The 19,361-nt window shown below is 45.9% G+C and overlaps 2 protein-coding genes across 2 annotated transcripts in view; one reads left to right on the forward strand and one right to left on the reverse strand.

The window, feature by feature from the left end:
* Window positions 1-792: 792 nt before the first annotated feature.
* Window positions 793-3,038, forward strand: LOC131264987 (uncharacterized). Its single transcript, XM_058267247.1, has 2 exons — window positions 793-1,984; window positions 3,007-3,038. The coding sequence occupies exons 1-2, from the start codon at window positions 793-795 to the stop codon at window positions 3,036-3,038; spliced, it is 1,224 nt and encodes a 407-aa protein (XP_058123230.1).
* Window positions 3,039-7,001: 3,963 nt separating this feature from the next.
* The window catches only part of LOC131264988 (RNA-binding protein Musashi homolog Rbp6-like), a 235,935-nt gene continuing 223,575 nt past the window's right edge, over window positions 7,002-19,361 (reverse strand). The window contains exons 4-6 of the mRNA XM_058267249.1: window positions 13,272-13,356; window positions 9,714-9,755; window positions 7,002-7,013 (exon numbers count right to left, since the gene is read on the reverse strand). Of these exons, the coding sequence (XP_058123232.1) occupies window positions 7,002-7,013; window positions 9,714-9,755; window positions 13,272-13,356 (139 nt within the window). The remainder of the gene's footprint in view (window positions 7,014-9,713; window positions 9,756-13,271; window positions 13,357-19,361) is intronic.

Genomic DNA, 19,361 nt, shown 5'->3' on the forward strand with positions numbered 1-19,361 from the left:
GGGCTACGTGCCGTTTGCCGTTTGCCGAACCTACACCGATGTGTGCTGATCGACACGGCATGCCAGCAGATGCAGCTTGCACCTGGAAGCGAACGGGGGTGGCTAAAAATGTGCACAAAAAATGTGCAATTGTGCAAACAGTGCACTTTGTTCGGCTTGATTCAGCTGACCGGTCTGATGTTGTTTCACTGTCTTTTTATTCTATTGCTGTTCGGTAGTGTAGCATGTTTCTTTCTCGGGCTCTCGGACAAGCAAGTAATTTACTGGCGTGAGGATAAATCGCCCGACAGCATCCTCCCGCCCCGTCGGGAACGTCAGACAACAGTATCGTCGCCCATGTGTGTGATGGTGTGTTAAATTGAAATGCTGGAATTCGATTCGCCCTTCCTGGGCATTACTCGAATACACATTTTTCCCATTTCACCGTGACTTGTGATGGGAACGGAAAGGCTCAAAATGAAACGAAGTGTTTCTTGGCTCAACTGAAAAAATCTTCCAATCAACATGTTCTGTATAGTGTTTTATTAAAGGATGACTGTAGTTCTAATATGATGTTCTCAAATCATCCCTTTGGCCGTAATACGTTTTCGAAAGAAAGCACCTTCGTCGAAAACCCGTACGAGAAGAAGCGTTTGAAAGTGTGATTCCCTTCGTTGGGCAAAAGGTATTTACATGTTTGAACAATCAGCTATCGATTGGGTAGGCAATAGTTGTACATTGTAATACAGAATACATTACGGTTGATTAGGACAACTTTGGGTTTGAAAAAGGTCTAGTGAGCCTGCCATAGACATGTGCCGGGATAGGGAGGGTGGATTGCTCACCAGCTCTGGCGAGGTGGTTGAAAGGTGGAGGCAGCACTTCGAGGAGCACCTAAATGGGGTTAACTTGAATAGGAACATGGATGCGGAAGTACCACTTGGGGCACCTGGGCACGATGATGATTACCCGGTTCCATCCCTGTACGAAGTCGTGCAAGTGATGCGGAAGCTTAAAAGCAACCGAGCTGCGGGTGATGATCAGCTCTCTGGTGAGCTCTTCCAGCACGGAGGGGAGAGCCTAGCTCGAGTGCTTCATTTGGTGATCGGCAAAGTTTGGGAGATGGAAGAACTACCCCAGGACTGGATGACCGGTGTCGTTGTACCGGTCTTCAAAAAAGGGGATAGGTTGGACTGCGAGAACTACCGTGGCATTACCATACCAAATGCCGCCTATAAGATCTTCTCTCAACTTTTGCTCCACCGGTTGCTGCCCCTGGCCGAAAACTTTGTTGGGGAGTATCAAGCCGGCTTCATGGATGGACGCTCGACAACTGACCAGCTGTTTACGCTCCGGCAGATTTTACAAAAATGCCGTGAGTATAACTGCAGAACACATCACGTCTTCATTGACTTCAAGGCGGCCTATGACAGCATTGACCGGCAACAGCTGTGGATGCTGATGAAGGAGTTTCAGTTTCCGAACAAGCTGATCAGGCTGTGTAGGGCGACTATGGGCAATGTGATGTGTTCTGTAAGGGTCGGTGGTGTCGCGTCCGCTCAGTTTGCTTCCCAGAGAGGGCTGAGGCAAGGGGATAGCCTTTCATGTATCCTGTTCAACGTGGCCTTAGAAGGTGTGATAAGGCGAGTAGGCATCGACACGCGAGGTACCATCTTCTGGCGCTCAATTCAACTCCTGGGCTACGCGGACGACATTGACATTGTTGCGATCAACAAGAGGACGGTTGCGGAAACGTATGCTGGACTTAAGTCAGAAGCTCAGCGAGTTGGACTCCAGATCAACACGTCAAAGACAAAATACATGCAAGGATTAGGGTCTAGGGATAACACCCCAGATACCTTTCCCGGCATCACCTTGGATAACGACACTCTGGAGGAGGTGGGCTCATTCGTATACCTTGGATCCCAAGTCACATGTGACTCGGACACATCCTTGGAAATTCGGAGGCGCATCCTCGCTGGAAATCGCACCTTCTGTAGTCTACGTAAGTGGCTGCGATCTGGTCGTGTCTCCAGGCGAACAAAATTGACGCTCTACCGGACTCTAATAAGGCCCGTTGTGCTCTACGGACATGAGACATGGACCTTACTGGAAGGCGATCTGCGCGCACTTGGCGTTTTTGAACGCAAGGTGCTACGTTCGATCTTCGGAGGGGTGCGGGACGCGGACGGCGCTTGGAGAAGGCGGTGGAATGATGAGCTGTACGAGCTGCTAGGTGATCCCCCAATTGGTGTCCTGGTAAAAATCGGGAGACTAAGATGGCTGGGACATATAGCGAGGAGGCCTGTTAGCTATCCAGCCAGGGAGGTCATCGAAAAGGACCCAACAGGCACGCGCAGGAGAGGGGCGCAGCGAGTACGATGGCTTGACCAGGTCGAGGCAGACTTGCGGAGGATCGGTGTTTCGAGTTGGAGATCTGCAGCACAGGACCGGGCGTTATGGCGCAACATTTTGTTCACGGCACGAGTCGACCGACGGCTCTAGTCCGTTATATATATATATATGGGTTTGAAAAAAGAAGCAGAAAAAATGCAACCCCGCCCTCATGCACGAACCTTTACTAAGAACGCTCTGCAGGACCTTCCGGGAGAGAAAACACATCCACAGTGTTTACACATACTTTGTATGCGTCGCTAGTTACGTTATAAGCGTACTTCAGGCTTGCACCATCACGTGATGGCCTCTTATTTTCAGCACTAAGCAACGCCAGGGACAAAGTACAATCGATCTGATGCAAATGCGCTCCGGAAAGTGGGGGGGCTCGTAGAGGGAAAATTCGTTCGACGTTTACCTGAAGCAAACATTTGCGTTTACCCATGAGCCGACGATGCCGAATGCGCATCGCAGTAGAGTAGCATAATTTCAGAGCGCCTTTCGGTGTGCCGGTGCTCCCTTCCGGAGATTCCGTCCCCCCTCGGCGGGCCTACCAACCTAGAGCGGTGGCCATTTCGCCTGCTGCTAGGCTTTTTCGTACGCTGCTATCTCCGTCGGTGCCCTGCGGACTAGGTTTCCTTGGCCATATCCGTCGCAAACCGTAAACGCTGGATGATTATAGGTATATTGTTAATAAATTATCATATTATTTATTTATAATACAACCAGCCAGAGGAAACTACACGCCCGAGAAACGAAAACTAATAGCACTTTCATCATTGTCTACCGTTAGGATGGGGAAGCGTAGAAGGAACGCTAGGAAAAGTACCTCGGGGAAGATGGCAAGACTAGCGCCGGTCTAGGCCGGTTCTCCTTGAGCTGCGAGATGGATAGCCACCAGGACGCACATCCTGCTTCCACCTGCCAGTAGGCTTGGAGATTACGGAACAATCCGTTCGTCCGAACGGTTCCTCCGAGTTCTGCGAGGCGGGCCGCCCACCAGTGTTTCGGGTTTGGGTTTTGCTCCGGGGAGTTGGTCCGTTCCGTTCCATCCTTTGGCTCGCATTAAGGAACCGTAAGGAGCAGTGAAGGGCACATTCGAAGAATCTAACTCCTGCTCCTGGTCCGCGTTGTGCTGCTTCTGGTGTCTTACACCTTTTTTGCAGAAAGGAAGCGCTTCGGAGAAACGTATTTCCCTCTTAGTCGCAGAAGAAACCCGGACAAGAGAATTCGAACCGGGAGTCGAAAGGGGAGTATAGCCCTCCTTGGGGCTACCGAAAACCAATAAGAGATATGATAAATGGAATTAGCATCCAGCGCAATCCGCCACTGGAAAACTCCGTGGGCGAACCGAGCAAAACAGATTTGCATTAATATTTCAATGCCGGGCACTATTACTCATCTCCCTTTCCCAATACAAACGTGGAGGATGGTTTGCTGAAGTTCACGTATGCGCACGGAATCGAAGTGTTGGCTGATAGTGCTAGTGTTTGGCGTTGCTGACCTTGTACTATGTTTTGTGAATGCGTAGGTAAGCATGTGTGGGTTGCCAACGATCTTAAGACGATCAGAAGGATGGTGAACACATGGGTAACCATGGCAAAATGAAAACAGAAGAGAATGTAAATCATGATTAAACCTTTTCAAGCAACAGAAGAAAATTTAAATACGTTGCATAAGTTTGACCACTGAGTTCAAATATAAATGAGATTACTTAAAAAAGAACATAAATTTCTTGTTTATGAGGAAATTTTTTTTATAAAAGGCATTCGATCATAGATCAACTCCATAGTTGACATTTTTCCGTAGTTATCAAACGGAAAAGATTTCCTAAATCTCTAACTTCATATAAGTATGAGTGCCCAAAGCGGTAAAACCGTGTGGCTTCTCATAAGCTTTCAACTTTTCAACTTCAATAAAGCTCAACTTTCCGCAGAAGGTTACCCAACCAAGGACATTGTTTCTTCAAGTGTCGGAACGTATGCGTAACCGATTCGTCGTCCCACGAGTGAACCGAACCAACCCACGGCTCGAAAGGAAAATTATTAATCAATTGGCATTTTCTTTCACTCCAACCGAACATCGCCACTACACTTTCGAGTGGCAAAAGGAACGGCCGGAACACTGGAAGGGGAAAAGTTTTCCCATCCGCTAACGCGACAGTTCTGCGTGGCACAAATTTTCCGCTTTCGTTTCGCATGAGCTATGAGTGTGTTTCCCTGCCCCGGGTCCGGTACTCCTTAGAGAACGGTTCCTGTTTTTCCACCCTCCCGATCGCAAAGGTTCTTATCCGTTCGACGATTGTTTGTTATTTGGATCCTCTGTTTGTTGTTGTTTTGTGGCGTTGGAAGGCACCTCTCACGCCCTCCGAGACAACCAATATCGAACCGATCGAAGGCGCTCACGAAAAAAATATACAACAATCCCACAACCGAATCCGATCGACGTTAGCGTTTCTGTTTCTGACGTGAAGATTCACCATACCCTCGCCTCTTCCCGAGTGGGCTACCCGAGCCTTTTTCCTTCCCCTTGGGGCTGTGATGAGGAAAAATGGTTAATAAATTGTTACCAATAACCGTAACCGGACGAGAAAAGGTTGGTTATCTTCCTGTTTTTCCTTCTATTTTGCTTTCCTTGCTTCTTCAAAAGACAAGAAATATACCCGAAACTAGAGAAACTCCCCCCCCCCCCAGTTCTCTTCAGGAGGCTTTCAGTTCGGTGAAACCAAACCCCCTGCCACCCACCATCGTGATAAGAATAACCCAACACCACGACCAAACAGCAGGGATCATCTGCCAGCACCGAAACCGAGCTCGAGAATACCCGAAAACAATTGTGGACCGTTCGGTGCTTCCGAATGATATATTATCCTTCGATACTTCCGTCGGCGGGCGTAGGCCCGACCAACTTCCAACTTCGACTGTCTTGCCGGGGAGGTTGTTTCTCATACGTTCCACTGTTTTTTTCATCACGTCCTTCGCTTGCTTGAAGATGTGCTCGAACCGGTTTGACCCACCGGCATAAGACTTCCAGGTGGTTGATCTTCCAATGGTTGTTTGATTTGAGTCCCGTTGTTCGTTGTTCCCTTCCGGAGCGTATGTCAACGTCGTGCCCGGTTTATGCTCCAGGTGGATTTGTACGAGTTCTTTTTTTGTTGTTGTTACGTGATTGTCATTACCAATCTAAAGTGCTTATTGATAAGGTCATTATGAAAGGAGACGGTACTTGAGGCCTCAGCCGAATGGGGACAATTCGTTGGCATCGGGTTCCATCGTTAAGGCCGACCCACTTTCAATCGAACTCGGTCCGGGGCTTGTTAGGGGCTCGTTCAATGGTGGCTCCGGATAATGGACAGTTGTCATTTGCGGTACGATGAGTGATCGACAACGAGCTGTCCGCACTCGCGAACCCACCTTTCGTACCTTCCGTATGTTTCGACATTAATTAAAATGGGAAAAATAGCCATCTACCAGCAAGGAGAAAAAAAGTACGGTTGGGAGAATAAAAGCCACTTCTAACAGAAAGATACGCGTCTCTTTGGATCCCCGGCACGTAGGATACGGAAGGAAAAAATACAAAAAAGTCGTATACCATCATACCGATGGAATTATAAAAGTAGGTACGAGCCATCCTTCCATCCACTTGAGAAGAAAACGTTTCCTTGCGTCGCCAGCGAGGAGATAAACATCGTCAACAAAAAAGAAGTTGACGCGTGCATAGGACTAACCACGCACTACGCGACAACACGGTGACTTTCAGCTTTTGTTTCTCAACGGGAGGGAGGGCAGGGGGTCGGTATATTTTTGCTATTTTTCTATAGCATATTTTTCCATTCTTTTTTTTCCTATTCATAATTTTACTCGCTAGTTCTAAGCGAGGCCGGCGAAAGTTAAAACATTAATTAATTTGTCAATCTTCATTACCGGTGTGCGCTAGTAATTAAAATTAATGACTAACTTCAGCCCCCCGGAAAGGACACACACAATGCGGGCGATAGTTATTGCAGGTGGCACACTACTGTCCCGCTCGAGGGTGGGCCGGGAAGTGGAGGTGGAAGATTATGAGCCTGACGTAATGAGACTGACTGACTGACGACGGTGTCCGGAGGATGGGTCAATTAGAACCTCATGAAAGGTGCCGGGACGGAAAGTGTCTTCCCTCGGATGGGTGAGATAATATCGGCGACCGGCGATGTTGCTCGCAGGTCCATTCAAAGATGATTGATGAGGCATGGTCGTTTCGGAGCATTCCAACGAACCGAATGGTGGCCACTTCAAACGCAACTTCCAACCTGGACTCGGTTGTTACAGTGAAATATTTAAAACGATCACGGGTTGGGTGAAGACTTCATTGAGCTTCACCTCATTCGAGTGGTTAGATGCACCACCTAGAATGGTTCACAGAATATGTGTATCGTTGGCAGGAGTAAATCAAATGAACTTCACTTCTGCTTTCGAACTCACGCGGTTCTTATCGCCTCAAATGTCTGAGTAATGCTTTTTCATTTGAGCGATTCAAACGGTGCCAACCCATCCATACATCCATCCATTCTCGAGCCCAATCGATGGAATCCGAAATCCATGCTCGGCGTGTTTACCACCGGCATCGTCTCTCCGATCCGCCGTCCCTTAGGGGAACTTCTGCACCGAGAGAACCAGCATCGAAACGCAAATTCATTGAATTAGATAAATTTATTCATAGTTGAAAACATTCCAAACGAAAGAAACCCATTCGAACCCACCTCGGGGCTTCCGGTACCGCTTCCCGTTACTGACCCCACCCGTCGGGCCACCCCGTGGAAGGCGTAGAAACCGACGCTTTGTACCCGATATTCTGCGCCCTTCCGTCGATGGAGGTCGCCTTGACTGCATGCTACCGTTTGATCCAGGGCGTACTTTAGAGCGGGGCAGGCAGAAGAAGCTGGTTTGCTTCAGCCCTCAGTCCCGTATGTTTGCCACAACTGGAGGGGGAGCTTCTTGGTGGATCAAACACCTCGACAAAAGAAAAAAATAAAAACGAAGGAAATCGGAATGTAGCCAACGAGAAGGACGTACCCTCAGCACTATCCGGAAGTTTTCGACGAAAAGCCGGGACGGAACGACCCCGGATGCGGCCGTGGGGATGATACCGGGCGGGGGGGGGGGGCGGGGGGGGGGGGGGGGGTTGGAAGGCCGGCGTCTTCAGTTCGGCAATGATTTATGATGGCAGAGATCAGAAGTTCGCAGGGTTCTTGCAACCCCATCGGTCGTAGTGGTGCTATCGGAGCGTCGGTGCGGGATCGAACGGAAACCATTCCGGCGGTTTTCTTCATCGATCAATAAGGAGCTCGTTTTCCGATGGCGCGGGTGAGGCAGTAGTAATCTGCACACAACCTCAGGACTTAACCTGCCCCCGGTGTGTGGGAGAAAATTTCTCCGGAGGATTTAACACAAGTAGAGTTGCAAATTTATTTTCGTATCACTGACGTCTAGGAACCCTTTTCCCCGAATTCAAAATACTAAAATATCCACCTTCAAACAATCTTCATCATACTTTTCATAGTACTCTTCTTGAAGGTGAAACTTTCCACCGAAACCAAAATACAAGAAACGCCTCAAACTCCCTGACCGCTCCAATTAGTAGAAAACTTTTTCGGCAACTTTCCACTCAACGAACAGTGTGCTCCTCCGCAGCAGCACGAAGGCACGAAACTCAAATCAAAAATTACTATTCGTTCGACCGAAGGGTACTTTCCGAAATAAAATGCGTGTAAGTATTGCATTATCGTCACACGCTTGGCACATTCAGGGAAAAGTTTTTGTACGATCTTGAAAACAACTCGCCCCAGAACATTATTTTTTGTCGGAAAAGAAAAAGCATGCCGATATTTTCATCGCTATTTGCCAGCTACAAAGCTTGCCATTGACCGAAAATGTGTCACGGTGCTTTTTTTCCACCGCCTTGTAACACGATGACCACCATCGCAGGGATACACTCCCGGCACGCTGTGAAGCAAGAAGTTGTTCGAACAATCGGGACAGCATATCCTGCCCGTGTCCTGCCCGTTACTTTGGCTATCAACCTTTAGACACTAGGGACGAAGGGGTGGACAAGGTCGAGCGGTGTTGTAGCTGCAAGCAATTGCCGGGATAACGACGTGGAGTGAACACGAGCAAGCCAAAGTAAAAAGATCGACTGGGAGTTGAAGGAATTGCATGGTGTACGCTCAAATAGCTACGCTTTCAATACGCTTCAAACGCGGGCCTGAGAGTGCTCCAGCGTCAACCGTGAGACCGGGGACACATATATAAGCGACAGAAAACACTGGGATACAACACCGACCGAACACTGATGACAGGCCGTGGCCCCGGGCTAGCTGTTGATGAGAAGTAATCGTGTTCTCGGCAGCTCCTTCGTCAACGGTGAAGTTGTGTTCAAGTTGTCCTAAGCTTCACAGCTTGGGTATCTTTTTCTTTTTCCTGTTTTTCCGTTTCTTCCCATCCTTTGGTCTCCTCCAGAGTGATCCAAATCTGATCCCTCCCCGCCGTACGGTGTGGTAGAAAATGAGCGTATAGAAAATGTGTCATCCCTCGCTTCGAAAGAATTTTCCGAAAGAAAACACACTTTCCACCATCGCCGGCAGGGTGACCTGAAGATCACACTCTAGCCTTGGTCTGGTCAGTCAACGGGTCGAACAATGGGGTGGGGGGACAACTACTACCGTGGGGGCCGATTTGAGATCTGGTATGTAAAGTCGAAAGTCTTGTTCAAAAACTTCACTTTCCTTTTAGACGTGTTTTATATGCACGTTCTGCAACGTGAAGTTATTTACATTTCAAGCATACTCTTTTCTTCCTATTTTCATGTGATGGTACCTTTCGATCCCATGAACGGAAATTCTACGGCCGTGAAAAACAGAGTAAAAAGAAGCATGTCCTCGTCGTTTCGAAGTGGCCGTAAGCTAATCAGAGGAGTATACAAGTATTTGTCAATGTAAAAGGTTTGATTTCTGAAAAATTTGTTATTTGCAAGAGTTCTGGAAAATCGCAACCACGCTCGCGTAAAAACCGTAGCAATATTTTTCGCCCATCGAAACGAAGGAATAGATTCATGAGCAATATCTGTTCGGTAAAATAAAACGATTTCCGGAAAAAAGAGAAAAAATAAATACATACCCCTGTATGCATAGATTTCGAAAACAATTCGGATGGTTTTCCGAATAAATAATACTTCAAATTAAACCAAATATAGAAAGAGATACAGGAAAGCGGATGCGGATCAGCGATACCGCCAATCCGTGCTGCCAATCGTGCCGCGGCGCGCCGGGTTGTAACTGGGATGAGTAACGGTCCTTCACTTACCTTTGGATGTGCCCTCCTAGGAAATGCTACTTTGGGGTCGATCTGAAAGCAGACAGAGCACGAAGAAAGAAGAAGAAGGTTTTTCAATGAACGCGAAAGAGCGTGCCGTACGGCCACAAAAAAAAAACAATAAAGAAGGGAAATCATTCAAATGAGCTGATTCTCATGCAAATGCACGAATATTCTCCTGCCATCGTTACCATTCATCTTCTTTTCCTCCCAACCACGGTTTGGCAACACGTGAGGAAAGGGGGGTGGGGGTGGTTTTGGGCAACGGAAATACGAATAAACCCCATCCACAACCCGGTCCATCGGTTGCGTTGGCTAAACCACTTCTCCACACTTTTATTCGTGAGTGTGCATTCTTTTGTGAGAAAAGATAAAAATGAAACCGGAGTAAAGGCTGAATAAGACGTTCCAAAATAAGGCAACTTAAACGATTCGTCAAAAACAGACAAAATGGTGGTACGATGTGTGATATTTCCACTGGTTAGAAATAAATCAAAGTTACAGTGGCAAAAAATTACTTAACTATTCGGGATATTGTTAAAAAAGGTGCCAGCCAACAAAGTTGTTTAAACTTCGCAAAAAAAGGAAGATTAATTGGATAAACATCCATATGAGTCTACACATTTCGAATGAAAAACAAATAAGTGGTCAACAAAGTTATCAAAATAGTAAGAAAAAAAGAAAAAAACTTCCAAAAGGAGTTTTCAAATAATATTGAAACAACGCTGACCTCAAATGAAGAAATCTGTGCAAATTTTATTCCATCCATTTTGTTTCTTGTTTTGTGTTTCGTAGTTCAATTGGCTACGATTATTCAATCGACATTGAATAAGTCAGGTTTAGTGATTTGAAAACCGGCTTTCACCTCTCTCCGCTACCCAAAGCCAATAGAGTCTTCTACGAGTATTTTCGTGTTAAGTGGTTTTTCTTTTCCTTTTTTAGCAGGGCCCCATCCGAACTAACCGTACCCGGCCCAGAACCAAAGGCGCTCAAAGGTGTTGACATTAAAAATAAATCCACAAGCGAAAGTAAAAACGCACCGACAAGGTGTTTGATTTGTGCACGGGACCATCACACCCACCGAATTCCAGGCGCGAAAGGGCTCGAAATCCCCCCGCGCTGGGTTCATAGCCCCGGGTCGGCCCCGGGGGGAGGGTAGGCCGCCTGGGAGGCCAAATCTTATAAATACTTCAAACAAAGGCCCCCGGAATCCTTCTGATTAAAAATGTATATCCGGTGAGCCAGTAAACGATTTACATACAAAAAACAGGAGAAATTTACATATTCAAGAGCCACGGCAAGACACACGCTCGCAACCGAGCAAGCAAACAATCTTTTACGTCTCACGGCTGGGTGTTGGACCGGGGGCGAATCCCAATTTTATCGAACCGTGCGCAACGGTATGCGGTGTTGAACCGGGCTTCGGTTCGCCATCAATCCGGCACTCGTGCCAAAAAGTGTAGGTGATTGAAAGGCCATAAAACAGGCACATGGCTGCCGGAAAGGTTAAATTCGTTCGTTCGCCAGAATTTATTCACGCACATTCTGACCGAAGTGCGGGGCAACGGGTTACGAACGGGGGCCGGGTTTATCCTTACGATGCACGTTAAAAGGTGCCAAAAACAAATATTGTATCTACATTTAAGTACAGCTTGAACTTATGTCACCTCGTGTCGCACATTGGAGGAGGCGCATTCGAACATTCGGCCCGGCTTCGTACTGTTCCGATTCGCTGGGAAAGGCAATGGTAATGGATTGAAGTATGCTATCCGGACCCGGGCGCTCAAAGATGGAAAAATCGACAACCGAAACAAGCCACACTGACGTCATACCGAAACCACCCTTTTTCACACTTCAACAACCCTTAGCGGTCGGGGAAAGAACTCAGTGGAGGTTTGTTTTTTATTTAGCTATTTCACTAGAGCCCTTCCAGAAGGTTGGACGCTGCCGCACATCGGGCAAACACGTAAGATTTGCCCAACCTGGAGCCGGGAGTTGCTTCTACCTTTTCCACTTTGCGAGGGATACAAAGGTCCCGTGTTTCAGAGTCAAGTGTGTTGCCCGGTACGGACGCTCCCGGGGAGTGAAATTAAAATGAATAATAAAAAATATTGCCATCCCACGAGATGGTTTAACAAGAATTATGTTTGTTTGAGGACCACACGTTGCCGGATGTTTCAGCGGCTGGCGACCATCAAATAGCGTTCTGCCGCTCCGGTCAAGAACCAGTCCCCCTTTTCGTCCCATTTCGGCCAACCAAACGGGGTAGGGATGGGTGGTGAAATTCGGCGCACACATCGGAAGATAGACACGTGGGTGACACAACGCGGGTACCATTTACGGTGCGCCGGATAACGGGTCGGATAGCCCACGTCAGGCTATTGTAACAATCTGCCGCTTAATGCTGGACTAAGCGAAGTCCACTTTAGGGCCAGGCGGGCCAACCGCGGACAATGTTTTATCACTGTCCAACAAGTCCACGAGATCGAGGGGGGGGAGGTGGGAGTATGTTTGAAAAATGCTGCACGTTCCAAAAAACCACCCGGCGTAATGCGGAAGACCGGCATCTTCACCGGTTTTATTTGCGCGAATATCTTCCTCCTTGCCGAAACAAAAAAAGGGAAGTATATTTATTTTCATTCCACCATCAGGCTCGCAGGAAAAACAAGTGGAAAGAAATAAAATTCGAGTCGCAAGATTAACGGAGGTGCTCCCTCTGTCAATGTGCGCACGTGGATAGGATGGCATGGATTTGCAAGAAAGATGCTAACAAAAACAAAAGAAACGCACACATGCCACGCAGGACATAAAATGTAAACTGGGCACCACAAATAAAGCAATCGTTAACGGTGGCATTTGACCGTTACGGACGATGGCCCGTCTGCTCGGCATCCTTTTATTCTCGCTCGTTGCAAAGAACTAACGATATAGAGCTCATCTTCTTTTCTCTTCCTTCCGTCACCATATCAGGTTGGTTGAGGTCGATTATAAATGTCGAAAGCGGGATGGCCAATCGGACGGCCCAGCGCGCAATGGGCCAGGGGTGAAAACGTGCCAACCGACCGTTATCATACTGGCCAGGGTGGGTGGTGGGTGGGTAGGCGAGAGGATAGTGTTTATATTACACTTTTCCGGCCGCGACTAAATCGCATTCACATTCGCAGCATAATTTAAAGAAAATAAAGTTTGATTGTTATTTCAGCGCAACGATGTGGAAATGGTTTTATGACGCAAGCCTCCCGCATTCAGCCCCGCTGGAGAAGGGATTTAGCAAGTAGGATTTACGGCCTGGGTCGCCTTGAGGAGTGGAAAGTGAAAAGCTGAATTTCTTCGCTTGTATGACGGATTTTTGTCGTTATGAAACGATTGGACAACGATAGTTGTAAGTAATGCGGAAAATACTTTTCAAGGGGTATAAAAACATGATGAGACACATTACACAACCGTTGGAATAAAAGAAACTATTTTACGTGACGTCAGCTCATTTGAATTTTCACAACATTAAACTAAAAAGCTAACAGAAATGATATTATAGAACAAGAAAGTTACCTTTTTGCCATCTAATTCATGTGTACCATGTGCTAACACTTTGTCTACGCTTGCGGGATCGCCGAATGTGATGAAGCCGAAACCCCTGGAAAGAGAATGACATTCGATAGTTAAGTTAGGATGCAAATAAAGGGTCAACGGCAGACAAGCCTGACTGCGGGAAATGTAAAGCTAGCATGCCGACTGGTAAATGGCTCTCAATCACACTATTTATCACTAGTTGATTGTATGAAAGCGCCATACTGAAACAATCTTATGTTCTTCTGCAACGTTAAGGCAGCAGAAAGGTAAAGAAACTTAGATATCACACATGATTATCTCATCTATCAAGCAAGTTAATCCTTTTCATACAGAAACACGGTGGTAAGAGAAAACATTGAAACTATCACAATTTATTTTTTAATGTAATAGTATTTCTTTAATACTCGGAATCGATATTCAATAGAAATGAAACATCAATTAGCATTACTATCATATGTGATACCTAACAGATAAACCGAACAATAGCTAGAGTGTCGATTGCTTCATGTTTCTTTTATCTATTATTATTAGTAACGTCAAGCTATGCACGAACTCTCCTGCTCTGGAGGACGCTGGCTGTAAATAAGGTATTCGAAGCGATTCTACAAACTCTACTCGCAGTCCGATCAATTAGAAAACGGGAGCACACCTACCTTGGTCTCGAGTACAGTGGAGCCGAAGAATCAGCCAATCCCATCGCAGACGAGCTGAAAGAGAATGGTGTACTCGTTCAAACTAGTTGCATGACCACGAACGTTTACAAGTCTTGTTTTTTTTTCTTGCTGTATAATTTAGACCAACGGAAACAATGGAATAATGTAGCGAAACGAAATGCAAGTTGGTCAAAGAAAAGTGTGAAGGAAATTACTGGCAAAATCGTTCAAGAAGAAAACAAGGGTTAAGAGAAAAAGGCTGGAAGTGAACTTGCAAACAAAACGAGTTCGCTGACGACGTCAACGGATAACGAAACATAAACTTGAAAAAAAAATAAATAAAGGAAAACATGAAGCAATTTCGCACTCAGCAGTTGTTATGAAGCAAACGTAAACAAAAGAAGAAAAAACGAACAAAGAAAACGTTCTAAATTAGGAGAAGGAATTCTACCCCGTGAAAAGGTAAAGAAAGTGCAAGGAAACATATTTTGAATTATCGAAATGAACGGAACCACCGAACCAACAGCACGTCCGGTCCAGACGAGGTGCCCGGTTGGATGCATTGCAAAACATAAACCACCCCACCGAATCCCATCACCGCACAGGAAAGCATTAAATCAATTTAAAGTATCATGGATTAGATTTAAACTCCTGACAATATATCACGCCACGCGCAATACCCCCGCCCGGAACTGGTGAAGTATTCTTAGAGGAGCCCCCTCGCACAACATCCCAGTGATGGCCCCTTACCCTTCCTCCACCCCACCGCATTTCCTTATCTCGTCATACTGACAAAGTAGAATGTTCAAGGATTTTCACCAATTCGTTGCAGGTTTTGCTGCCAAACGCGGACATTCTTTCTTGAGCGTTTTTTTTTTCTCGTTCGCTCCGAGCAGCAGTTGGGAAAATGTTTTTTTGTGTGTTTGGTTTTCCCCGAAAAGAAAGATGTCTTAAAAAATCCTCCTACCAACCGATCGCATCGCTTCAAGTGTTTAAAAGATGAAAGGATATCAAGAGAGCCAAACGAAAATGGGGGGGAAAAAACGTATCGCACAAGATAGCCCGCGCTCGCAAGAAATTCAACAATGGCACAACAATAACGCGAAAATATGAACGCGAAGCACCACAGAACAGCAGCCCGAATGCTCGAATGAGTCGTAAGCGTAAATCATTGTTGTTACTTTTTTCTGATAGCTCCCACAACGAGCACCACGGGACGGGGGGTAAGAGAGGGAGTGAGAGACAAAAATTGAAAATAAAGAACATTCCCAAACCCGCCCGGCATCGCCCGGCACAACCACGGGCAATAGCGCCCCAGTTTTCCACCGATCGCGCTGAGACATACATTGCTGAAGTGGCCTCAAAAGGAATAAAAAAAAAACCGGCCCAGAATACGTTCACCCATTGGCAGACTAAGGCAGGGATTTGGTGCTTCCCGTGCTGGGAAGGGATAAAAGTTGATGCAGCAGAAGCATCGGCCACAACAACAACAACAACGGCGTGGTGGGGAGAAAAAAAACCTCATCAATCATATGACGATAATGAATTTTCCTCTCAATTTTGCCGTAGTTTTCCGTTTTCGGGTGACGTCTCATTTCATTCACGGCAGCTGAATGCGGTCGGGAGGAAACATGTACGGAAGCGGCCCTCCCGGCCCGAGGAAGCCAGTTTTTCTTTTGCAACAAATTTCGCGACAAGAAATAGGCAGCTTCAAAACAAAATGGAAGCAGCAAAAAATGGAATACAGCAGAGCCGAAGAATCCTTGGGAACACGACAGGACGTGCTGCGCGACATGAGTGGAAAACATACGGAAAATTTGTTACCTTTCACTCTTGTCACTGCGGTTGGTCGGTAACGTCTTCCGCCGAAGGGTGGTTGGGTGGGTTTGGCTAGGGAAGATGATATTTGGGAAAAATAAAAACGATATCGGCAAGAACGCCGATGAAAATCTTCCCTTTTCCCGCGACGCCGGGTTTGACGCGAAAGGGGTCCCATGGCTTTTGTTGTGGGAAATTGTTAAGAAAAATAGTCGCACACACCCACACAAATACACATACAGTGAGAATGGGAGGAAAAAAACATAACCGATTCGTTGTTCCTCGTCGCAAACAAAATAAGCTTTCCGTTGAAGAGCGGAAAAGCTTGGAAAAAAAACATTAGCAATGGTTGAGTTCGATTCGATTTTGTGTTTGCTTATGGTCTCGGCTCTAACCGTCCTGCGAGTGGAGGGCTCTTGCTGGAGGCGAGCATCTGCTGCGACCGCCGCCGGTAATGAAAACCCATCAAGGGATATTTTTCCGTCCATTTTCCTACCCCCGTCTCCCTACCCCATCCATCGCTTCCGCCGCCATTGTCAGGCGACCCGTGTTGGCGTGTGTTTGAATGGCCACGAACCGGTTGCCGAAACGGACTGACGAGGCTTAAGCGCACACAGTTTTGCCACCGGGGCGGAAAAATGTTTTATTATTGACGATAAAAGAACATCTCGCGTGGCAATGCGTGGCTTGCTGACTGTTTTTGCTTTTGTTCATGTTCGTTTTTGGCATAACAATTTACATCTGGCTGCCTAGGGGACGTTAGTTTTTGTGTGCAAAAATTCGGTCGTTGTGAAATTCCTGTCCTAAATGCATTTTAGTATGTTTAAAACTTATACAAAATTGGTTCTAGATCGATTTTGATTATCAAATAAAACAATGATCATCAATGGATCAGGAATGGAATACTTTTTAGAAATGGAACACATCATCTCACCTCTCCATCCACAATCCATGATTTACACAGGAGTTACAAAATATCAAGTTTGCTACATCTGTTGCTATATGTCCATCTATCTATGCATCTATCTATCTATGTATCTATCTACCTGGTCTACAAGACTATACTGCCCCGATGCTTGCTAGACTAGGTAGAATTTTAATTCTGATCGCTTTACTCTTACCAATTGGAAAAACCCTTGTTTCTGATACTGATTGATAGTTAAAGGACGCTCGAAACGCTTGCTAGAGACGGTGCTAGAGCGGAATGGGTGATGTGCCACGCCAACGGCCGAGACGCGCAGCAAACATCCGATCTAGTGCGAACCAAACGGCTGTGATGGCCAATCTGCGTAATCAAGGTACAAGGAAGGGAACAAGCATGAGAATTAGTTGTGAAGGTAAGAATAAAAGTTTGATTTCGGTTAAGTGTGGAAGTGAGAGGGATGGAGGGCGTTTATGGAATGTACATTTTTGAGGTTGTTTATGGTATTCTCGAAAAAGGTAGGACCTATGTCTAGAAGGTGTTTTCAAGACACTTTGTGCTGGGCATTGTGTTGCTCAAGTGTTGCTGCCCATGCTTACATCTACTGGTGCAAGCTACTGACAAACCTGTGTTTCCAGTCCGAACTTCCCCAGCTGCTAAAGCGATCTGACCAAGCAGATCTGTTGCTAACGACTATGCAACGGTAGGCGCGGTATGCGACATGCTGTCATTAACATGCTGGAGTGAACTTTATAGCTTATAGAAAACGTAAGCACTGATTCTAATTGCTAAATATAAGATACTAGATACTTTGGAACCATATTGCTTATGTAATTGCCGAAGACCCTTTGGTTTGTACTGTGTTTTAGTTGAATTTGTGAATGTGTGGTTTGGAATCTCTTTTATTAACTGAAGATAACGACTGCTTCTACTCGCTGCTAGCTTAAGACTCCATCACTTCAACGCAAGCTAAGGATACTATGATTGCTTCCTCAACACCCCCTCTCAATCATAGCCTCTTTAACAAGCACAGATCTTTCGACAGTTTCCGGATTTCGAACACCCAAAGTTAATCTATGTCTTTTAAAATTTCTTGCCGAAAGACTCTTTGTAAGCATATCTGCTACTTGTTCGCTGGTTGGTATGTACTTCACACTGATGGTACCATTTTCAATACATTCTCTTATGAAGTTGTACCTTATATCCAAATGCTTCATTCTTTTCTGGTCACGAGGCTCCTCTGCTATGCATATACATGACTGATTGTCCTCGTAGATTACCAATGGAACATTTATGACTATTCCAAATTCGCTTAGCAGATTCCTCAACCAAATTGCTTCACACGATGACTGACTCAATGATACGTACTCAGCCTCTGTGGAGGATAAAGCCACTGTTGTTTGTTTTCGTGTAGTCCAAGAGATCGTATTTCCGTATACTTGAAACAAATAACCACTGGTTGAACGACGATCGTCCATGTCGCTACCCCAATCTGCATCAGTAAACCCTACGATTGGTTCGACTCGAGCTTCACGATGGTATTCCAAACAATAATTCTTCGTTCCTTGCAAATATCGTAACACACGTTTCAGATAATTCCAGTGTACATCAGTAGCACCACTCTGGAAACGGCTTAAAATATTGATTGCTATACTTATATCGGGGCGCGACGTTAGCATCAGGTACATCAAACATCCAATAAGTTCCCGATACGGTTTTTCTGTTGCTGGTTCACTATCCTTTTTCTTTTTCACCTTGATATTCGATTCCATAGGAGTTGATGCCGGTTTACAATTCTCCATTCCGAACCTTTGCAATAATGCCGAAATATAGGCTGTCTGATTTAATTTCAATATTCCCTTATTTATATTTCGTAATATTCGTATGCCGAGAAAGTTCTTTAACTCCTCCATATCGTCCATCTCGAACTCATTTTTCAAAAGCTGTTTTAAATTCAAAATTTCCTCCATTGAACTGGATGCCAGAATGATATCATCGACGTACAATACCATATAAATGCATACACCATTAACAATTCTAGTGTAAAGACAACTGTCATAAAGTGACCGCCGATATCCTTGATTTAGCACAAATGAATTGAAACGTTCGTTCCATGCACGCGGCGCCTGCTTTAGTCCATACAAGGATTTGCGCAAACGACATACCTTTTTCCCCCTCTCAAATCCTGGTGGCTGCTGCATATAAACAGTTTCCGATAATTTTCCGTTGAGAAAAGCAGTACGTACATCCATCTGGTGCAAATGTAGATTTTGCTTAACTGCCACTGCCAATAAGGTTCTTACAGTTGTCATTCGCACCACGGGGGCATAAGTTTCCTGATAGTCGTAACCTTCTCTTTGAGAACAACCTTTAGCCACAAGTCGCGCTTTGTATTTGTTAATGGATCCATCATCAGCATATTTGATTTTAAATACCCATTTGCAGGGCACTGCCTTTGCACCGACTGGTAGATCCACTAAATTCCACGTCTCGTTTTTCTTGAGGGCTTGCATCTCATCCTCAATTGCACGCTTCCAATGTGGCCAATCATCACGTTCTCGCAAACCGTTGATGTTTTCCGGTAATGCGTCTACATAATTTTCCGCATGTAATGCAAAAGCTGCAAACTTTTCATCACTATAGCGTTCAGGCACCTTACGATTCCGATCGCTTCGC

The sequence above is a fragment of the Anopheles coustani genome, chromosome 2 (genome assembly GCF_943734705.1).
Source record: "Anopheles coustani chromosome 2, idAnoCousDA_361_x.2, whole genome shotgun sequence".
Lineage (NCBI taxonomy): Eukaryota > Metazoa > Arthropoda > Insecta > Diptera > Culicidae > Anopheles > Anopheles coustani.

Excerpts from the sequence above, each read along its gene's own strand:
- LOC131264987 (XM_058267247.1), top strand. The coding sequence starts at position 793 with ATGTGCCGGGATAGGGAGGGTGGATTGCTCACCAGCTCTGGCGAGGTG. Across the intron at positions 1,985-3,006 it reads TCGCACCTTCTGTAGTCTAC|GTTTCCTTGGCCATATCCGT; the intron begins GTAAGTGGCTGC and ends CCTGCGGACTAG.